Source organism: Taudactylus pleione, unplaced genomic scaffold, assembly GCF_031769625.1.
Source record: "Taudactylus pleione unplaced genomic scaffold, aTauple2 ptg000093l, whole genome shotgun sequence".
NCBI classification, from domain to species: Eukaryota; Metazoa; Chordata; class Amphibia; order Anura; family Myobatrachidae; genus Taudactylus; species Taudactylus pleione.
In genome coordinates, this window is record NW_028284495.1 from 7,486,927 (window position 1) to 7,507,057 (window position 20,131).

General features: G+C 40.6%; 1 protein-coding gene across 2 annotated transcripts in view; it reads right to left on the reverse strand.

Moving 5' to 3' along the window:
• Window positions 1-20,131, reverse strand: part of SNTG1 (syntrophin gamma 1) — a 709,317-nt gene that overhangs the window by 271,408 nt on the left and 417,778 nt on the right. For both annotated transcript variants that reach the window (XM_088469763.1, XM_088469762.1), the window contains exons 4-5: window positions 19,131-19,246; window positions 8,565-8,619 (exon numbers count right to left, since the gene is read on the reverse strand). In XM_088469763.1, the coding sequence (XP_088325889.1) occupies window positions 8,565-8,591 (27 nt within the window). In that variant the 5' untranslated portion in view covers window positions 8,592-8,619; window positions 19,131-19,246. The remainder of the gene's footprint in view (window positions 1-8,564; window positions 8,620-19,130; window positions 19,247-20,131) is intronic.

Genomic DNA, 20,131 nt, shown 5'->3' on the forward strand with positions numbered 1-20,131 from the left:
GCTGGGTGTGCTTAAATACAGGGGACAAACGACATAGGGGTCCCCTGTACTTAAACACAACCAGCACCGGGCTAGTCAGAACCAGAGCTGGTTGCCAAAATACGGGGGACAAACGACGTAGGGGTCCCCCGTATTCTGCGCAACCAGCTCTGGGCTCTGATCCGGTCCTGGTTCTGGAAATACAGGGGAAAAAAATGAGTAGGGTTCCCCTGTATGTTCCAGAACCAGCACTGGACTTTTTCTAGCGGGGGGCTGATGCCACAGCCAGGGGAGCCCTTTCACCGGGCCCCCCAGCCGCAGCATCAGCCCTGACCGCTAGTCAGCCCAGGCCGGGGATCCCTGGAGAGCTGGGGACCCCCCCAATAAAGGGGTCACCCTCTCCAGGGCACCCCAGGCCCAGGCTGATAGCCCGGGGCTATCCCCGCCACCCCTGGTGGCGGTGGGTGGCGGGTTGATTGTGTGGTGTGGTGTAAATAAAGAATATCAAACATTGTCTTTACAAGTAGAACTGCAAGTCCCAGCAAGCCTGCCCCGCATGCTGGTACTTGGAGAACCACAAGTACCAGCATGCAGGGCATTAAGGGCCCACTAGTACCTGTAGTTCACCTGTAAAAAAATGTTTAAAAAAAACACAGGACACACACACCGTGACAGTATAAGTTTATTAAACATACATACACACACACACACACACATGTACACATACTCACCTATGTAACCCTGTAGCATCGGTCCACTTGTCCGGTAAAGTATCCATAGGGGACCTGTGAAAAAAAACATACTCACCATCTCCTATGCGAGGTTCTGTCCTCTTCGTTCCAAAGTAGGCATCCCCGGACTTGGCAAAAAAAAAAAAACGAAAACGCGATCCACGAACTTAGTACCGTTCTATAGAACGGTACTTCCCGAATGAGAGCTTAGCGGCGGGGTATCACCATGGAAACCCCGCTGCTAAGCGTTCATTGGCTGAGAGAGGCCATCTCCCGTCTCTCTCAGCCAATGAACGGCTCCCTCCATTGTAGTCAATGCTGGGAGCCGCAAGGTTATTAAAGTTTACCCTGCGGTTCCCACCATTGACTACAATGGAGGGAGCCGTTCATTGGCTGAGAGACGGGAGATGACCTCTCTCAGCCAATGAACGCTTAGCAGCGGGGTTTCCATGGTGATACCCCGCCGCTAAGCTCTCATTCGGGAAGTACCGTTCTATAGAACGGTACTAAGTTCGTGGATCGCGTTTTCGTTTTTTTTTTTTGCCAAGTCCGGGGATGCCTACTTTGGAACGAAGAGGACAGAACCTCGCATAGGAGATGGTGAGTATGTTTTTTTTCACAGGTCCCCTAGGGATACTTTACCGGACAAGTGGACCGATGCTACAGGTTACATAGGTGAGTATGTGTACATGTGTGTGTGTGTATGTATGTTTAATAAACTTATACTGTCACGGTGTGTGTGTCCTGTGTTTTTTTAAACATTTTTTTTACAGGTGAACTACAGGTACTAGTGGGCCCTTAATGCCCTGCATGCTGGTACTTGTGGTTCTCCAAGTACCAGCATGCGGGGCAGGCTAGCTGGGACTTGCAGTTCTACTTGTAAAGACAATGTTTGATATTCTTTATTTACACCACACCACACAATCAACCCGCCACCCACCGCCACCAGGGGTGGCGGGGATAGCCCCGGGCTATCAGCCTGGGCCTGGGGTGCCCTGGAGAGGGTGACCCCTTTATTGGGGGGGTCCCCAGCTCTCCAGGGATCCCCGGCCTGGGCTGACTAGCGGTCAGGGTTGATGCTGCGGCTGGGGGGCCCGGTGAAAGGGCTCCCCTGGCTGTGGCATCAGCCCCCCGCTAGAAAAAGTCCAGTGCTGGTTCTGGAACATACAGGGGAACCCTACTCATTTTTTGTCCCCTATATTTCCAGAACCAGGACCGGATCAGAGCCCAGAGCTGGTTGCGCAGAATACAGGGGACCCCTACGTCGTTTGTCCCCCGTATTTTGGCAACCAGCGCTGGTTCTGACTAGCCCGGTGCTGGTTGTGCTTAAGTACAGGGGACCCCTACGTCGTTTGTCCCCTGTATTTAAGCACACCCAGCACTGGGTTACTAATGCCCGGGGCTGGTTGCTCTTTTTTGGGGGGGTGCACGCCATTTTTTTCTTTTTTTACACAGGTTTTTTTTTTTTTTTTTTACCACAGCAGCACAGACGGGTCTCACGGACCTGTCATTGCTCTGTGCCAATCACACAGATGCATGTAGCACGGATCTCCCGGGTTCGTGCTACATGCAAATGGGCACCATAACGCTGATTGGCTTCCTGTCTGCCACTGCAGTGCCACTCCTAGATGGGCCACGTGTTTGTGCCGCCCCCTTGTGTCGCTTAGCATAGTCATCCAGCTTCCTCGGTACAACCTTTTGGCCTAAAAACAATATTGTGAGGTGTGAGGTGTTCAGAATAGAGTGGAAATGAGTGGAAATTAATGTTATTGGGGTTATTAATAGCGTAGGAACAAAAAAAGGCCCATTTATGTGATTTTAGCGGGTTTTTTTTATTTTTTAAGAAAAAATCCAGATCCAAAACACAAAACCCAGAACCCAAAACACGGAAGGGTGGTTTTGGCAAAACCAATCCAGATCCAAAACACGAAGAAAGATCCAGATCCAAAACCAAAACACAAAACACGAAAAGTGTCCGGTGCACACCCCTAATACAGACATATCTTATTTACATGGATAGAGGAAAAATTTTAATTAGCCACTATGGTAATCCAGTAATCTAGTCATACATACAGTACATAAAACATACAGTACAGTCTTAAAATAAACATTTATATGACATTTGACAAAATGTTATTCAACACAAATCTTACTCGAAGCCAAATAAAAATCTAAACTGCTTAATTGAAAATAGAGAATAAACAAAACAATTATTTTTCTTTTTCCTGCAAAATGCTAATTATTGCAAAATAATATGTAATATTTGAATTCTAATATTGTCATTTTGTGACTGAAGTTGTTATTGTTAAATTATTTGTATAAGCTTAGATATATAAACACTTAATAGTAATACGCCCTTTTCTGTGTTCACGGCTAGTAGCAATAATTGAATATGAGGATGACATTGTAGAAGGATGCGGAGGGTGTCTCATAGAAGGTTTCGATGACAGCCATGCCAATAGCATCAACAATCATTAAGTAAAATCAGCCAGGACCCAGTTCTTTTCTGATTAGTATTAATCCCACCTACGGCTCTGGCGCACCTATTCAATTACTATTAGTTGAACTCATGGCTACACAACACATGATTTAGGGCCTGATTCACTATGGATCGCAATTCTGCTTATACACACGCAACGCAGTTGCTAATATCAGCGAGGATATGTAAATGTATGCAATCGCAATGCGATCACAGCCTAACATGAGGATGCCCACTTCCCCTTACTCACATCTGTATACTCTTGGCAACATAGTGAAACAATCAGTAACATCGAGTAACATCGGACCCAGACGCACAGTTAAGGAAGGTCAGACCTCACTCTAGAATTGCTTACTCCAGCGCATGCTAAGAGGCCTCAGGCTGCGTATGGTATAATTTATGCACGCCCCTGTAACGCCATCCCAACGCACTGACATGCTTGCGTTCATCGGACCACCCCCTGTTACCATCCACAAACAGCATTTCCTGTCAATCAATCTGCCATGGTTCTGCATAGCCTCTGTGCTTGCAGTCCTGATCGCAGTGGCTAGTTAGTGCATGCACATTCCACAATCGGCCGATTACATGCATATAAGCAACTGTGTCCCTTGCTGAAACAGTCCCTTAGTCCCATTCAATTAATACTTTTAAGTGCTCAGGATCAAAAATTACCAACACAAAAAAGGTGAATTACCTATACAAGAAAGTGTAAGTATAATTTAATAAATCTACTATAAGTGTATCTGTGAATAAATCAGATAATTGTTATTTTTTTGTTGGATTACTCTACACCATCAGGATTATATATAAAATCAGGATAACCTTTCTTTTTATACATGAGGATCAGTACAGTACAGTAATGTGCGGTCAGGTGAGGCAAGTGAGGCAGAGCCTTCCCTGTCATACTTAGGTACAGTATACTCCAAAGTTTTGACAATAAAAATTATAAGATAAATGTAAATAAAATATTATAAATATCTCCTTTGTATTATTCTAATCATTTTTATAGTCAAATCTCTGGAGTAAAAAGTGTATGGCAGGTGAGGTACTACCTCCCCTGTCTACCTTTTCCTCACATTCCTGAACAAATACACCATAGTCCCAGCATTATATACTGCTGCACCTTTGTATAATGCCCACATGAACCCTCAGGTACATATATGTATCTGTAAATCTGGCTCTGATACTAGCCAGTGTCTCCCCAGCCATTTACCTCACCGCATGTCACTAACAGTTTGTGTTGCTAATATAAACTATTGGTCACTTAGTTGATACTAAAAGAATCTCCATATACATAGCATTATTTTTCTGTACTGCAGGGGATCATACTAATTACCATACATTACATTTTATGGTGCACTTGGTTTGAAAGAAGGTACTCATCTATTTCAAATGAGCAACCCACATATCTGTAGGTGTCAGAGTGGGAGAGATATAGGGAATTAAATTCCCTTATCCTAACCTTTTCCATTCTTCAAAAAAGTGACATTCTGTAATTAGGTAAGCACCGCATAACAACACTGCCCATCACCCACTGGCTGGAGTCCCCACCTGTCAACTGGTCCAGGGAGAACTGGTAATTTAGTTTTCTTTCTTCTTGTGCTCTTCGCTGTATAGGACAGGTAGGGCTTAATGTATATTCGGAGGATGAGCCTCGCTAATTCTCTGCAGAGTAGGAGTCAAACCCCACCATTTTTAGTAAATTCCAATTTGACTGATGTATTTTCCTTACTTCATTCTGTTTATTTACTGGTGTTTGGAAAATGGTTGTTTGACTTTATTTACATATGGAATGACCTGGGTTATCTGATGACAATAACCAATGAAATGTGTGTATGTGTATGTGTGTGTGTGTGTGTGTGTGTGTGTGTGTGTGTTGGAGGGAGAATTGTTCCAGCACTCTTTATTTCTTGAATGATTAAGAATTTCTCCAAATGGGCATCCAGGAGTATATGGGCAAAAAAAAACGGTGTGACAATAGTGTGTACCTTAATGATATTCGGATTTATTTACATTTACAGGTTCTCTGTACATCATTCTGTACATCATTATGTACACACTATTGTAGCAACTGTTTTTCCCAACACATTCCAGGATACCCATTTGGATGAATTTTTAATCATTTAGAGGAAACAGAGATTGCCGGGACAACACCCTTCCCCCTACTTCATTGACTATTTAATGATCCCAGGTGAGCGGCCCAAGCTGTTATTTTCTGCACATCCTTTTTCTCACTTGCACTCTACGTTGTATCTGATGCCAGCCACACACATTCCAATCCACAGTAACCAATGGCCATACAGTATGCCATTGAACATTTATTTTAAAATCAAACGGCTATAAAACCTGCTTATAAATATGGAACAAGTTCTCTTTTAAAATGTGTAATTTTTGTTTTTAAAGGAAACCATTTCTGAATTATTACCTAATCTATATTGGCATTTGCATACCACCCATAAGGCAAGGTGAGAAGCTTCACTCAAGTGGAACAAACCTGGAGGCAGCAGATACCAGGTTCTTTCCTAGAATTCAGTTTCCCACCTTACCTTTGCCTACCTTTCAATTACTATGGATAAGTCTCCTGCAGTACTTCCTACACTCACTGTAGTACAGCGACTGGCAACAATAGAGGTACAGTATATAAACAAGGTTGTGAATTCCATCTCCCTTGTCTCTACCTCTACAAGCATGTCAGTGACCGTGCTTGTTTTGTGGCATTGTAGAAGTTTTACGATAGAATGATAATTATTAAAAAAAATACTTTCTTAGTACATAAGGCAACATTAATTTAACAACATTAAAAGGGAAATTAAGGAAATTAGGGAATTACAAAGGAAAATAAAATTTTTATAGTGCATAGTATTCATAGTACTGCTCGGAAGCAACCATGAGATGTATTTCAAAACCTTTGTGTGTGTTCAAAGTGTAATGGATGCCATGGAATTGGGTGTGCTTATGTTCTGTAAGTGACCTAGGTTCTGTGCTGCAGAGGTGCTTATGGGTAGAATGAAGTTTACAGAATCTAATCTCTTCGAAACCAGCACAGGTTAGGAAAGGGCAGATAATAATTTGGGGCCAGTTGAAAAAGGTTGCATGTAACAGGCATCTGTCAGGAAATTACCCTATTCATTTATTGATCCCTGAAGTCAGAGGGTCTTTAATTGTAAATCCCAAAAACAGAAATTCACTTTTGACACATCTGGTCAGGAAATAGATAAGGCCTATCTTAGAAGTTATGAAGTTGGGTAAGGAAATATCCCCTGGTCCATTTGTCCACTTCTAAGAATCCTGTGACTAAGGGGGATAATTAATAAAGCTTGGAGTGAGATATAATTGTGAGAGAAAAAGCAACAACCAATCTGCTCCCGTCATTTTTCAAACACAGGGCCTGATTCAGCATGGATCGCAATTGCAAGCGGGTACGCAGATCGGCTGATTGTTGCATACTGCGCATGCACGGCAATCGCACTGCAATTACGGATGCACTGTGGAATCCATTGCAGAGTAAGTGACAGGCATGATTGCTTGGGGGTGGAGACGGGAGAGTGGTTGCAAAAACACAGGCGTGCCTGTGTTTGAATGCCGTTGCATGGGCATGCATAAATTAGCCACTACGATTGCCTACACAGCCTGAGTACTTACTGCGTGTGAAGAGACTTTCAAATTTTGAGACAGATCAGACCTGCTGTAATTGTGCGTGTGGGGCCGATGTTCTCTGATGTTATCGATGTATACGCAGTACTGCAAGGTATTCCAGATGTGAGAAAGCAGTAGTGGGAGTCTATGCTGGCTAAGCAGTGGCAGACATTAACATATTTTCACAGCTTCATTGTGTGAGATTACACAGCAGTGATCACATTTGTGATCTGCACTGAATCAGGCCCACAGCCTGTAAAGTGACAGGAGCTGATTGGTTGGTACTTTAACTGTCACAATTTTACCTCTCTCCAAGCTTTATTAAATCTTCCCCTAAACCCCCCCCCTTGATTGAGAAATTTGACAAAGTTATGTTTGTGAGTCATAGAGACCCTAATTAACATCTTTACCAAAACAGAGAGGGAGACCTGTTAGAGGGTATACATTCATGAGAAGAGTCTGATCCAGTCTAGTATGCACCAAAAACAAGACCAATGTGAGTTTCATTGTAAGTTAGCGACTGTCTTATTCCTGGAATGGGTATGAAATACTGCCGGCCGCATGCGGCAGCCCGACAAGAGCAGAGTTAGAAGCAGCGGAAGCCCAACAGCGCTGGAAATCCCGATCGTGGATAGGTAAGTATCCACTAACCTAACCCCCCTAACCCTAACCCTCCTTAGGGGTGCCTAACCCTAACTTCCACCCCAAGTGCCTAACCCTAATCCCCCCTCTAAGTGCCTAACCCTAACCACCCCCTTCCCCGCTGCCTAAACCTTAATCCCCCGGGGGGGTGCCTAACCCTAAATCCCCCCCGGGGGTGCCTAATCCTAACCCTCCCTCCCCCTAGCCTAACCCTAACCCTCCCGGGGGGGTGCCTAACCCTAAGTCCCCCCCGGGAGCCCTAAACCTAACCCTCCCCCCCGCAGTTGTCCGCTTGCGGCGCCCAGCATCCTTACGATCGGGATGCCGGGCGGCGGTTTCCCAGCTTCGGGGAAATGCGGGCGTCTACATCTAGATGCCCGGCATTTCACCCTTGCCGGGATATGACAGTCGGGAACCCGGCTGCCGGTATTTAGGCAGTCGGCTTCCTGATTGCTTCCCCTTATTCCCTCTTTATTTCTTGAAACATATTTGCATATTAATCTGTGTGTCATTCAATAACTATTTTTGTAACTTTAGGCATTGAAGTAATTGTGCTCAAATTAAACCTGAATTTAATTTGAGCCTTTTTGTGTTTCTTAAAGAAACCTATACACCTGTGAGGGGCCGAGGTACAGTTACCATCTGTGTGAAATTATCATTTGAATATTAATAAGTTTGAGAAGCTGCCTGGTAGAAGGACAGATCTACAAATGAACCCTTATTGGTGGTAGTGAAGTTTTGTTATTAACTGTGAGTGCTGACGTGACCATAATCACTGACAGCAATGTATCTGAGAACCAGCTGGTAATGACAATGGTGTTGACATATTTATGTCAGAAAATAAAATGCTCCAGTAGTTATTCTGCATTTGGATTGGCTGAGTTACAGTACCTTACAACTCTTACAAATATATTTAAAATAATCTTGCTGTATATTTTCACTTGACTGACTACAGTAGTTAGCAGTGGCAGGTTTTTTTTTTCCCTGGATAAAACAGTCTGTTATAACATATTCATATCTCAGATCCCACTACTATAAATTTGTAAACTAAATATATATTTTCCATTAAAAGTTTGATTATCTAAAGTAATGCTCACCTCATCACATGTCGTCCGGAAATCCATATGCCGTAGCACAGATAAGGATATTTGTCTTAAAAAAAATGGTAAAAGAAATGGTCAAAACATATCTAAACTTCTTACATATTAAAACTGCAGTTAAAATCATCAGCACAGCACATAAAATGCAAGTAGTAAATAACAAAGGGTAAAAATAGTTAAGTTAAATATACTGTATGATATAGCATTGCTGTTTTTGTTTTAGAAATGCCAGATTTGATTCAAATGTTAAAGTGAGCCCTTAGTCCTAAGCACTGAAAATTACTACAAACAGCAACAACATCATCATCTCTAAATCATAAAAAACATTATTTTAAACCATAGATTAATACATATTTGTGCAAATAAAATCATTACTGAACTTTAAAACCTTATTTATAACACTTTTACTTAGGATAGGCATAGAAAGGTATAAATAAAATGAAATAATCAGTTAGAAAGCTCACACTAAAATTACAGTGTTTGGCATACAGTTGTCAATTAAAAAGTCCTACATTGTGGCTGGAAGTTATGCTCAAATTTTTCAAAAACCTTCTGAACCGCTTTGTAAAAATGGTTATGAAGTTTGAAATCCAATGGAAACTCTTGAACTTTAGATCAAATGTAACCCCCTTTGCTGCTGAGGGTTTCACTAGGGTTTTTGAACCCATCTGCTGAGGCCATTTTCCAACATTAGAGCTTATCATATTCCAACATCTATATCACTGTTTCTTTAAACAGGTGCTCTCACCTTGTTTTTTTTCCCAGAAAACATAGTTTTTTCAGAAAATACAATTGGTCTTTTTACTCATTCTACCATGTAAAAAAATTCAGGCAGATGGTCAAAAAAGTGTTTTTTATTGAAATTTCAAGGGAGGGAACTAAAATCAAATTTGATTTGTCTTTCCTTCTTATAAACTACACAAGTACTTTGTGGTTTTTGTTTTGCCAATAATTCATCATTCCAAAATAGCAAATAGCAGGATGCTATGTGTACTGTAGGTTTTGACAAAAAAAAATCTGCACTTGAATTGAAAATGCATTTTCTTATTTTGCTCAAGGGCCTATTCATCATTACATAATTATCACTAATGAGTAATAATTATTTTTTAAACTTGCTGTGAGTTTAAAAAATCTTTTGGAGGCTTTCATCATGCTACAATAACAAAAGTATCACTTCCGGTATCCATAAGGATTATCTCACTGCAAATGTCATCCTCTATATTCCCCACTGTCTTTCACCCCCTCCCCCTCCCCATGGCCTCTGGTGTCTAATGTGGCCTACCCCTCCCACCCCCCTCTGCATGCTCCAGTGTCCTTTATGATCCCCCCATCCCCTTCAGCGGCCACCACAGGTGTCCAAACTGGATCCGCCCCCCCCCGTGGCCACCATGGGTGTCTGATCTGCACCCAATCCCACCACCCCCTGCTGCCACCGCATGTGTCTGACTTGGAGACCCCCCCTCCCCCTGTGAAATTGAGGTTGCCTGATCCCTCCTCCCCCACCACCAAATCCTCTCTTTCCTTCGCTCCTTCTCACCTGTCTCTTTCTGTCTTCTGCCGATGAGTCTACCAGAAGCAGTATAGACTCATGTCTTCTGATGGCGAGTGCTCCTGTTACCCTATGGGAAGGAGTCCCAGGTTGCGAAGAGGGATCCTTGTGGATCCCTCTGCCCCTGTTCGACTCCTTCCACTGGACGTCGGGGCTCTTGAACGCATGCATAACCTGTAGGTTTAGCATGCACACTCATTACACTGTTCCGAAAGGAGCAGTGAAAAGATTCTGTCACAACCTGGCCCCTGTGGTTTACAGTCAGAGGACTGGGAATCGAGGTGACTAGATGGGGAGGCAGCAGTAGACAAGGAGGAAGTACATATGACTTCCTCATTGGCTAATTCCAGGTGTTGACAAGACCTGACCGGAGACACGGAGATAACATGGTTCACATACCAACTGAGGAGTCACCGATGTAAAAAAAACACTGAAGAATAATGGTAGTGACCGATGTTGAATATCACTAAAGAGTATTGGTAGTGATTGATGTTGAATATCACTGCAGAGTATCGGTAGTGACTGATGTTGAATATTCCTAAAGAATATTGGTAGTGACTGATGTTGAATATCACTGAAGAATATCGATAGTGACTGATGCTGAATATTACTGGAGAATATCGGTAGTGACTGATGCTAAATATCACTGGAGAATATCACAGAGACTGATGAAGTGCACTGAGGATACAACAGCGTGGAGCCTGGAACAGCAATCCGAAGCTAGCAGCTACTGGAGAAGATAAGTTGTTCAGGAGTCCTGCTTTATACCCTTAGGAAACTGTACATTGGAGGAGAAAGTCAGCTGAGAGGTGGCCAGGCTACCATTGGTGGAGGGTCCAGTCAGGTGAGATAGACAATATGGATGCGCCCATGACTGATGCTGCAGGAACTCTGATATGATTGTTACCAGCCACCGTATCTGGTGTCTGACCGCATGGCTAGTCAGTGGAAGCCGTTGCCGCAGTGAGTAATGCCTGATCACAGATTGAATCCTGACAGTAACCCCTCCTTTTTGGGTGGACTCAGAACACCTTGAAGGTTTAGCAGGATTTTTTTTGTGAAAAGCACAAATAAGCTGCAGAGCATGAACATCAAAGGCTTTTATTCTTGCTCATTCTTCTGGGCCGTAGCCCTTCCAGTCAAACAAATACTGAAGATGACCCAAATGCTGTCTGGAATCAATAATCAATTCCACCTCAAACTCAATCCTACATTGAGTATGAATCTGTGGAGTTTTAGGTGGTGTGGGATGGAATTGATTGAGAACTAAAGGTCGAAGCAAGGAAATATGAAACATATTAGATAACCTCAGCTGGGAAGGTAGTTAGAATTTTTATGCCACTGGGTTCAATACCTTTAGTATACAATAAGGACCAATGAAATGCAGATCTTGTTTCATATGTACTTGGAACTCTTAATCTCAAATTCTTGGTGGAAAGCCATTCCCTATCTCCAGGTCATAGAAGAGGAACAGCAAATTTCTTGTAGTTGCTAGATGCTTTCTTTATTGAAGTCTGTGTTTCCTTCCAGATATTGGAGAAATATTCAAGGAGACTGGAGACAGCAGTTATTTCTATGAGTGGTAAAGCTTAAAACTCTGGGACACGAGGATGCTTTCCAAAAACAGTGAAGAAAGTAGTAGAATTTGTGGATGTGTGGTAACGATTATTATGAGGAAATTGTGCCCACAGCAGCAGATCAAACCAATCATCTTGAGAAGAAGATATAAATAGTCTGATGAAAGTCTCCAGCTCTTGATTAATTCTGTCTGCCCATTAGCCAGCGGATGATAGGCAGAGGAATAGTTCAATTTTATCTCACAGGAAGAACACAAGGCTTGCCAGAATCTAGCCACAAATTGTACACCGCAGTCAGACACGATTTCTTTAGGTAGGCCATGCAAACAAAATATTTCACGAAGACAGTCTTTGGCTAACTCAGAAATTAAGAAATGATAGGAGCAGTGAAGCCTCTTGCAGGGACAGCTGATTTTGGGATGAGCTGTCTCTGTGCTGGAGCAATGATGAATTGCTCTGGCGTCCACAGCAAGTTAGAATGTTAATTATCGGACACTGATATTTAGCATTATGAATAGACCCCTATCTGAGGTGTCATACTGTATGTCACAGGAAGCAGATACAATTCAAGGTGGTTCTCCAACAAAGCTCAGTGTACTTAATCATTGAGTTACCCCTTCCACTAATTATTACAATACCAAAATTACATGTATAATTGATAATATTTTGTAAACAAATTTTTTCATGCTTTAAGATTAACTATTAAATTAGTATTTTATTTTTAAATAAATCATTACTGTACATTTCAAGAGAACCTGTGGACTACCATAAAACATTGCAGACAAAAGCAAGTACTCAGCTACCGCACAGCAGGTTAATGTTGTGGGTAATAGACATGAATGTCAGCATAGTGACAACTGTCAGCTGAGAGTACAGAAAAACATAAATCTGACAATCTTACTCACTAATCGGACTTAAAATTACAAAGTGACATGTCATCCAAGCAGATGTTCAAAACTGAATGTCACAGATGTCATCCTCAGTGTTTTCACCGCATATTAAAATGCATTTAACCTTGGTCTACATTTAGGAAAGTCAGAAGTTTATTTTTTAAAGGTTAAAAATATTGCACAAGAATTATTCAATTCATATCCATATTTAAAATTTTAAGTAATAAATTGTAAAATATTGTGACAGTGTAGCAATCTAAATCACACTGATCAGTCAGTGTTGCTGAACTACATCTACCATGATGCTTATGAAGAAGCAGCCATTTCTCTCTGACAGTGAAATGTAATTTAGTAACAAAAACAGTCTCAGAGTTTTCTTATCTGAGTAGAAACTGCCATTTTCATACATCTTTGCCTGGCGTGTCTTTAAAGTTCATGTGGTTCTGCTCCTTAACATGAAAATAAAAATGCTGTGCTAAGAGTCTGACTTATTTGAGATAAACTAGGTCTGGACATAAATATGCCCTGTGTGCACAATTATATGTCTGTGCAGTACTGTATTTTGAGTTGTACTCATCTTACAATACATGCAAACTTAAATCTACCATAAAGTTGTATCTGTAGCAAAGATGCAACAATCATCATAATCAACTTCAAAACTGATATGTAGGTGACAAAGGGGGTCATTCAGAACTGCTTGCGAGCGCAGGACTCTCGCAAGCGGGTCGTTGTTCCCCCACTGTGCACGACTGAGGGAGCCCCGTCGTGCGCATGCTCGAGACCCGGCGAGCGACGGGCTCTCCATCGCTCTGGGTCTCGCACCAAAGGGGGCGTGCTGTCGATGTTGATTGACAGCACGCCCCCTTTGGTGGGCGTGCTGGGGGCGTTCCTGCCAGACGGAGGCGTTCCCATGGGAACGCCTACCGTCTGAAGCCGGCCCCACTGACATCACTAGTGATGTCAGTGGGAGTGATTTGGGCTCTGATAGAGCCAAAATCACTCCAGGGCTTGCGGCAGCGAGACCCTACCGCAGGGTCTCCGTCGCAAGCCCGATGGTCCCGATGGTCAAGACCATCGCGACCATCATCATGGACGCTCACATATGCTGTGGGTGGCAACCCACAGCTATGCGAGCGGCCGGGAGGCCGCTCCATTTTCATGGAGGAGGGCACTGATTCAGAGCGAGCGATCTGGTCAGAGCGTTCGGCTCTGAATCAGGCCCAAAGTTTATAACTAACTTATTTTAAGATCTGTGTAACTCACAATAATACATATCTCATAGGAGCTTGCATAACATGTGCCTATACAGAGAGCTAAATTAACTAAAAGTTCTAAACCAAAACTGACGGACATCAATGTCATGTTTCTGTCAATTAAATGAATATTTGTCATCTGTCAGGCTTCAGCTGCAATTGAAACCCAATGTCGATGTCAGTAAGTTTCTGCGCTCTAAATGCAGTCAGTTTTGATCATCAGTTCAAAACTGACAACGAATAAAAGTAAAAAAACTAAGGCAAAATTGTCCAAAAAGAAGCACTGCACAGATCATTAGGATCTGGGCAGGCTTTAGTAGGGTAAATGTTAACAATGTGTTTAAGAATTTTTACAAAATGGGTGGGGTCCCTCCCCCAAAATCAGCGACCAGCCCTGGGCCTCTCAGCATAGGCTGTTATTAAAAATGAGTGGGGGAAAACAGCATGGGGTTCCCCTTATTTTCCAATAACCATTACCAGGCTGAACCAGCCAGAGGGATAATGACATAGCAGGGTGGGGCACACCGATGATGACAGTGACTGCTAGATACTTGTCAGTTCTTGGCAGCACTGTATAGTATAGGTTATATACTGTAGTTGAGATAATAATGTAATATAAAAGGGGCGAATTAATGTAATATGGTGGACCTAGAGTTTTTTACCTATCTCTTTTCCAGCCTAACATTCCAGGATCCAGATCACCATCAACAGAGCTTAAAACACCAGCAGCAACAGCAGGTAGTTAAATCTACAATAACAGATAGGAAAGAGCAGCTGTGTGTCACATTAGTAATGTGCATATTATACTATCTTGTTTTTGGTGAGACATTCCCAATTATTTTGAATTGTACCATACAGTCAAGACTTCTTTTTGACTGCAGGAGCTGGCTTACTGCGGCTCTCCTAATATGCTACTGCCAGCAGCTCTTACCCTGCTGTGGTGTCCAGTGAGGGAGCGGTCAGAGTGCTAATCTTTATTTCATAGCTCATGCGGCTTCATGATGTAAGTAGTTAGTGCAGACTCGCCAGAGGCACAGAGAGGAAGGGGAGCGGGTACTTATTATACGGGCGGGCCCATGTTGTTCTGAGTCCCGGCCCTGGTTCTGTTCAACTTTTAAGGGGAACATTGTCCCCCTTTGCAGCTTAGATTTGCACCCAACTCAACATAAATCCCAAGGCCTAAATTAGCTCTAGAATTTGGTAAATAACTAAGTTAATGCATAGGAAGCTAGGAATATAGTGTATTAGGAAGAGAACACATTATACCAGATTGTAAAACATGTCAGTTAGTACCTGAGAGAACTACAGAGAATAGAGGAGGAACGTTACAGGCTGTAAATAAAGTATTACTCCCACATACCTGAAAAGGTTCTAAACACCACCTTCAGTTATTTATGTAAACCATTTAAAGCCATTCAACTATCAAATCAATATTTTTCTTGTGATCAGAAAGTTGCTCTTTTGTTATAGACAATAATATTCAAAAACAGATACAGTATGGTATGTGCACAGACCTCCAGTCACATTTTGAAACAACTTGGGCCTGATTTTGAGCCAGATGCAGACACAGCCCCAGCTGGTTCTTTTTCCCCAGCCACATCTGCATCTTATGCCAATGCCACAGAGGACTTTATCTAAAATAAGACCACCACTTGCAGCATCTTGAGATGGTGCTTTTTAATTTCAGAGCATTCTTTAGACGCACCATTGGTAGCAACATCAAAACTTGCACCAGCGCTATGGCATGTGAAGTTTCTCCATCTGAGTATGGCATCCTGTGTGAGTGGCTCTACTTCTTTGTACACAGTATGAAATGGGTCAGTCCCTGGTCTGGCCCATACAAACATACAAATATTACCTACAGATATAATAATTCATCTGTGGACAGGAGTATCTACCCAACCAAGTGACATTACCCTTGGCATATTATTTTAATTCTTATATTTCTTTCTGTAATCTTTTATTTTTTATTTAATAACAAGAATACGCATTCTGAAAAATACAAACATACAAATTTTACCTATAGATATAATTATTGATCTATGGACAGGAGTATTTGCTCAACCAAGTAACATTACCCTTGGCATATTAATTTAATTGTTATATTTATTTCTTTAATCTTTTATTTTTAACATAGAGTTATCACTGTTTATGCTGTCTATCTGACACTAAATAAATGAGACAACTAATTATCTCATCAGTACAACATTTATTATTTAGATGAGCCACATGAAGATTTAATTAATGACAAGAATACGCATTCTGAAAAATACAAACATACAAATTTTACCTACAGATATAATTATTGATCTGTGGACAGGAGTATCTGCCCAACCAAGTGACATAACCCTTGGCATATTATTTTATTTCTTATATTTCTTTCTTTAATCTTTTATTTTTAAATACTTTGCCGTCCATGAATCCTTTGAGGGACTAAATAATCATTTATAAGATATACTAATAAAAGTAAATTTTTATTATTCCACTTTATATTACTCGTATAGTGCACCTAGAGACTACCCCTTTTTTCATGTTTTTTGTATTTACTATCAAGGGTAGTAGGTAGCACACCTCCTTTATACATAAATTTTGAGATAGTATATCCATCTGATGTGTATTTCTAAAGAGGTTGTCGAGTAGAGTATGTGCAGTGTTTTATTTTCTCTATACCAGTTTGCAACCATGCTAGAAATCCTGGATCAAACCTGGGAGTTAGGTATAAAATGTGTGTAAATGAAATGAATTTAAGGATTTCTTTACATAATTTTATTACTATTTGTAAGGAACCACATGGCTCCACAGTACCAAGCAGTGGGGCAAAAAGGGTATACATATAACTGTGACAAAGGATAAACAAAATAAATGCAAACCTAAATGCAAAGTGTAGGGAGGGCTAGAATAGAGTTAGAGAATACAATTTCTTACTTGATGTTGAATTTTGGGTGAAAATACAAATGCTAAATTATTTGCACTCTGTGATGCCTCAAATGGATTATGACAATAGTAAGAAAAGCTGAAAACTATATTTAATACAGTTTTGATACTGTTCTTTTTATACATTCCTTGTGGATTAACTTCAGCTCCAAAAAATCTTCCTACAAACAATTCAACAACTACAGTATAGGAAATATTGAAGGGGTAAAGGTCACATAAATTATATTTTGGTTTGTGGTGGCAAAAGTCAGAACATGATAAAATATCAGAAAGTTCTAGCACAGAGCAAAATAAAATTGTGTCAAATTGGATGGTGATAAATGTCAGTTTATGAAAATATATATCGGCTATACCCTTATTTTGGCTCTCTATGGATGATAGCCCACATAACAACAACTTTAGCTGTCTAGCATATCAAAAATAGTCTTTAATATGAAATGTGATTGCATCGGTGCTCTGAAATACTATTGAAGTTAATATACTCACTTTTAGTGGGACTGAATATCTGCTAATATTTGATCTGTTCTTACATTTTTCTGTCGTTAACAAAGCAAATAATTTAATATACCCAAAATACTTAAGAGACTCTTTAGCAGAATATGAAATACTGTCAGAAGTGAAAGCAGACAGTGGTTCTCAATTCACTGGAAAATACTTTATAAAATTCACAATAGAATTTCTATTCAGAAACATATATTCTAGTAAAAGATTCTGGCAGCATTCTGAACCTGCCAGCTGTGGTGTCAAAATGTTAAAGATTTGTTGGTGAAACCGTAATCATTCCGGTCAAGACTCTAATACCTTTTAGCTCTTTTAAACTACAGGGTCGGAGTGCAACAACAGGCAAATATATAACAGAAGTATTTTTTTTCAAAGCAAGCAAAAGCAAAATGACTAGCATGTAAGTGTTATTGTAATGGTAATGCTCTAGACATACAGGCAACAAAACATAAAATAAATGGGTGAGACATAAGACAAATAAAGACTATTGAAAACAATGAATGATTTCATTGCTAATATATCATCTGAGGTCACTACATGTGTATTAAAATGGTTTTAATATGTCGTAGGGTTGTCGTAAAACCTTTGACACTTGTTGAATTTTATTGATGAAATTTAACATTTTAGTGCTATAGATACTATTTTAATTAGTGTAATTTATTTACTTTATTTTAAGAAGAGAGCAGTGGTTTCCAGAAGTTAATGAGGGGTATCTGATGTTGCCACTCAGGGTGCAAGGCCAAGGGGGAGGCATGGTCAATACTCCATCAGCACCACTCTACCCTGTTCTACATTGCGGGGTGCATGGAAAAGCACCTCCTGCAAGGAGAGCCATAGAGCATGTCCTTAGGACAAGCCCAGCAACCACTTTCCTGGTCCTCCTCTGCTCCCCCGGCATTTGCAGTGTGACATTATGATGTCACATGCGTGGGAGGTGCTGGACCTTGGGTGGAGGAGCTATTCATATTAGTGCTCTACCACAGCAGTGGGTGATTTCACAATGGTCAATGTTAATAATGTTTTATAGTTCAGGAAGTCAAAGAGCATTAGGGATGGGTCACCTGCCAGAAAGCAGGTGGAGTATATAAATAAACAAAAACTGTCACTTATGCTGAGTCTGTCAAATTGGTTCATCCAAAATACCAAGAACAGGAAGACAACACATGAGGGTAAATGTAATAGCCTGTGCAATGCAGGCATCGTTGCGTACCCAGCAAGTCTGCCCAATATTTTAAAGGGGCAATTATATAAATGGAAAAACCAGCTTGGTTTTGCCTGTTAAATGATTGTACCGTTTAAAACATCAGATAAGCTTGATGCAGGGAACTTGCCAATGCTTCATCATGCCAGTTATTACATTTACCCCAAAGAAGGTCAGAGTACTGTAGGAAAAAAAGAAATACAGGTAAAATCAAATAGGGATAACAAATGATATTTAAAATGTCAATTTGACTTTAATGAAAGGCAACACTAATACACAATTAATTAAGAGGGGATGATAAAAAGAAATTGGCATGTTGTGAAACATATCGTGTGAATAAATGTGACGACCAAGCCAACAGGTAACAAGGTAGAATTACCATTAATTGCTCATTCTTTAAATTATCAGAGCACCAATGTTTGAAGCAATGTTTTCAAGTTGGGGAGAGCATATCTCGGGATTTGCCTGAGTGTAGATGGGGGACTCTTAGTATTAGCATCCTCCATGTAGAAATATATGAAGAGGAACATACTTACAGCATAGTTCTCTAAATAGCGTTAAATACAATTCTGAAACTATAGACTGGTAAATGAATGAAAGGACTAAAATTAGCTGTTAATAAATTCTTAAAAATAAAAATGGAATAATTTTGACTTACTATTTGCTCATGAAGCACAGCTGATTTCATAGAAAAAGGCAATCAAAAATTCATCCAAACATGAATCCAGATTTTGATTTTCCTTAACATTAGAATGTGGTGATTGTTGCAGACATCTGTTGAGTAGAAGAAAAAAAAGGCAATTAACATAGAATTGACATGGCAAGTGTACTTGTATGGGAAAATATAGCTGTAAACAATGATTCCAGCAATGTGTTTTGTGGTAGCGACCTGAGAACAGCTAACCCCAAAAACAATAGGACTAAGTTAGAAACAATTTTAGAATTTTCGAAGAGAAGGAATAAATTGTGTCTGGGATTGTAATTGTAGAGAAAAAAACAGCATGCTGAATAGCTACTCAACATGCAAAGTATATTGTGAATTCTCAAATAGAGGTAATCAGTAACAATAATTAAACTTGACGTTAAGCATTCATTTGATGATTTTATCATCCATAGTGTGCTAAACCCCCTCAGATTTAAAAGAGTTACCATTTACTTGTCTATTTCAAATGTTAAGTGACTTTAATGAGCTGCTGCATAGTAACTTGTATTTTTTGTACTGGCATATTGCCCGGATAGTGCTATAATATGTGTCTTTATTTTTGGCAGTTTAAAAATGTAAATGGGACATCCAGTCTATTATGTTACCAGAAATTTGTTCAAAATAAACTAAACCATAGCATTCTTATTGGTTGCTTGAAGATAGAGAGATGGTTAAGCTACCAAATTTATTTTGTCTAAATCTGGAGTAAGATGTGGAAATTTGAATAATTATAATATTAGGAAGAAGAAGAAGATCTCCAAGAGGAGATCTAGCATCAGTGGGGGTGGGAAAAGGGTAATATAAAGACATATTGCACTGGAGGGGGCAGGGGGCAAAACTCTAAAATAAAAATGATTATTTACAGGGTAGGAATAGGAGGAGGGAGGAGTGCAAAAAAAAGAGGCTTTTTACAGAAGGGAGGGTTGGTTTAGAAAACAGGGACTTTTTTTTACTAC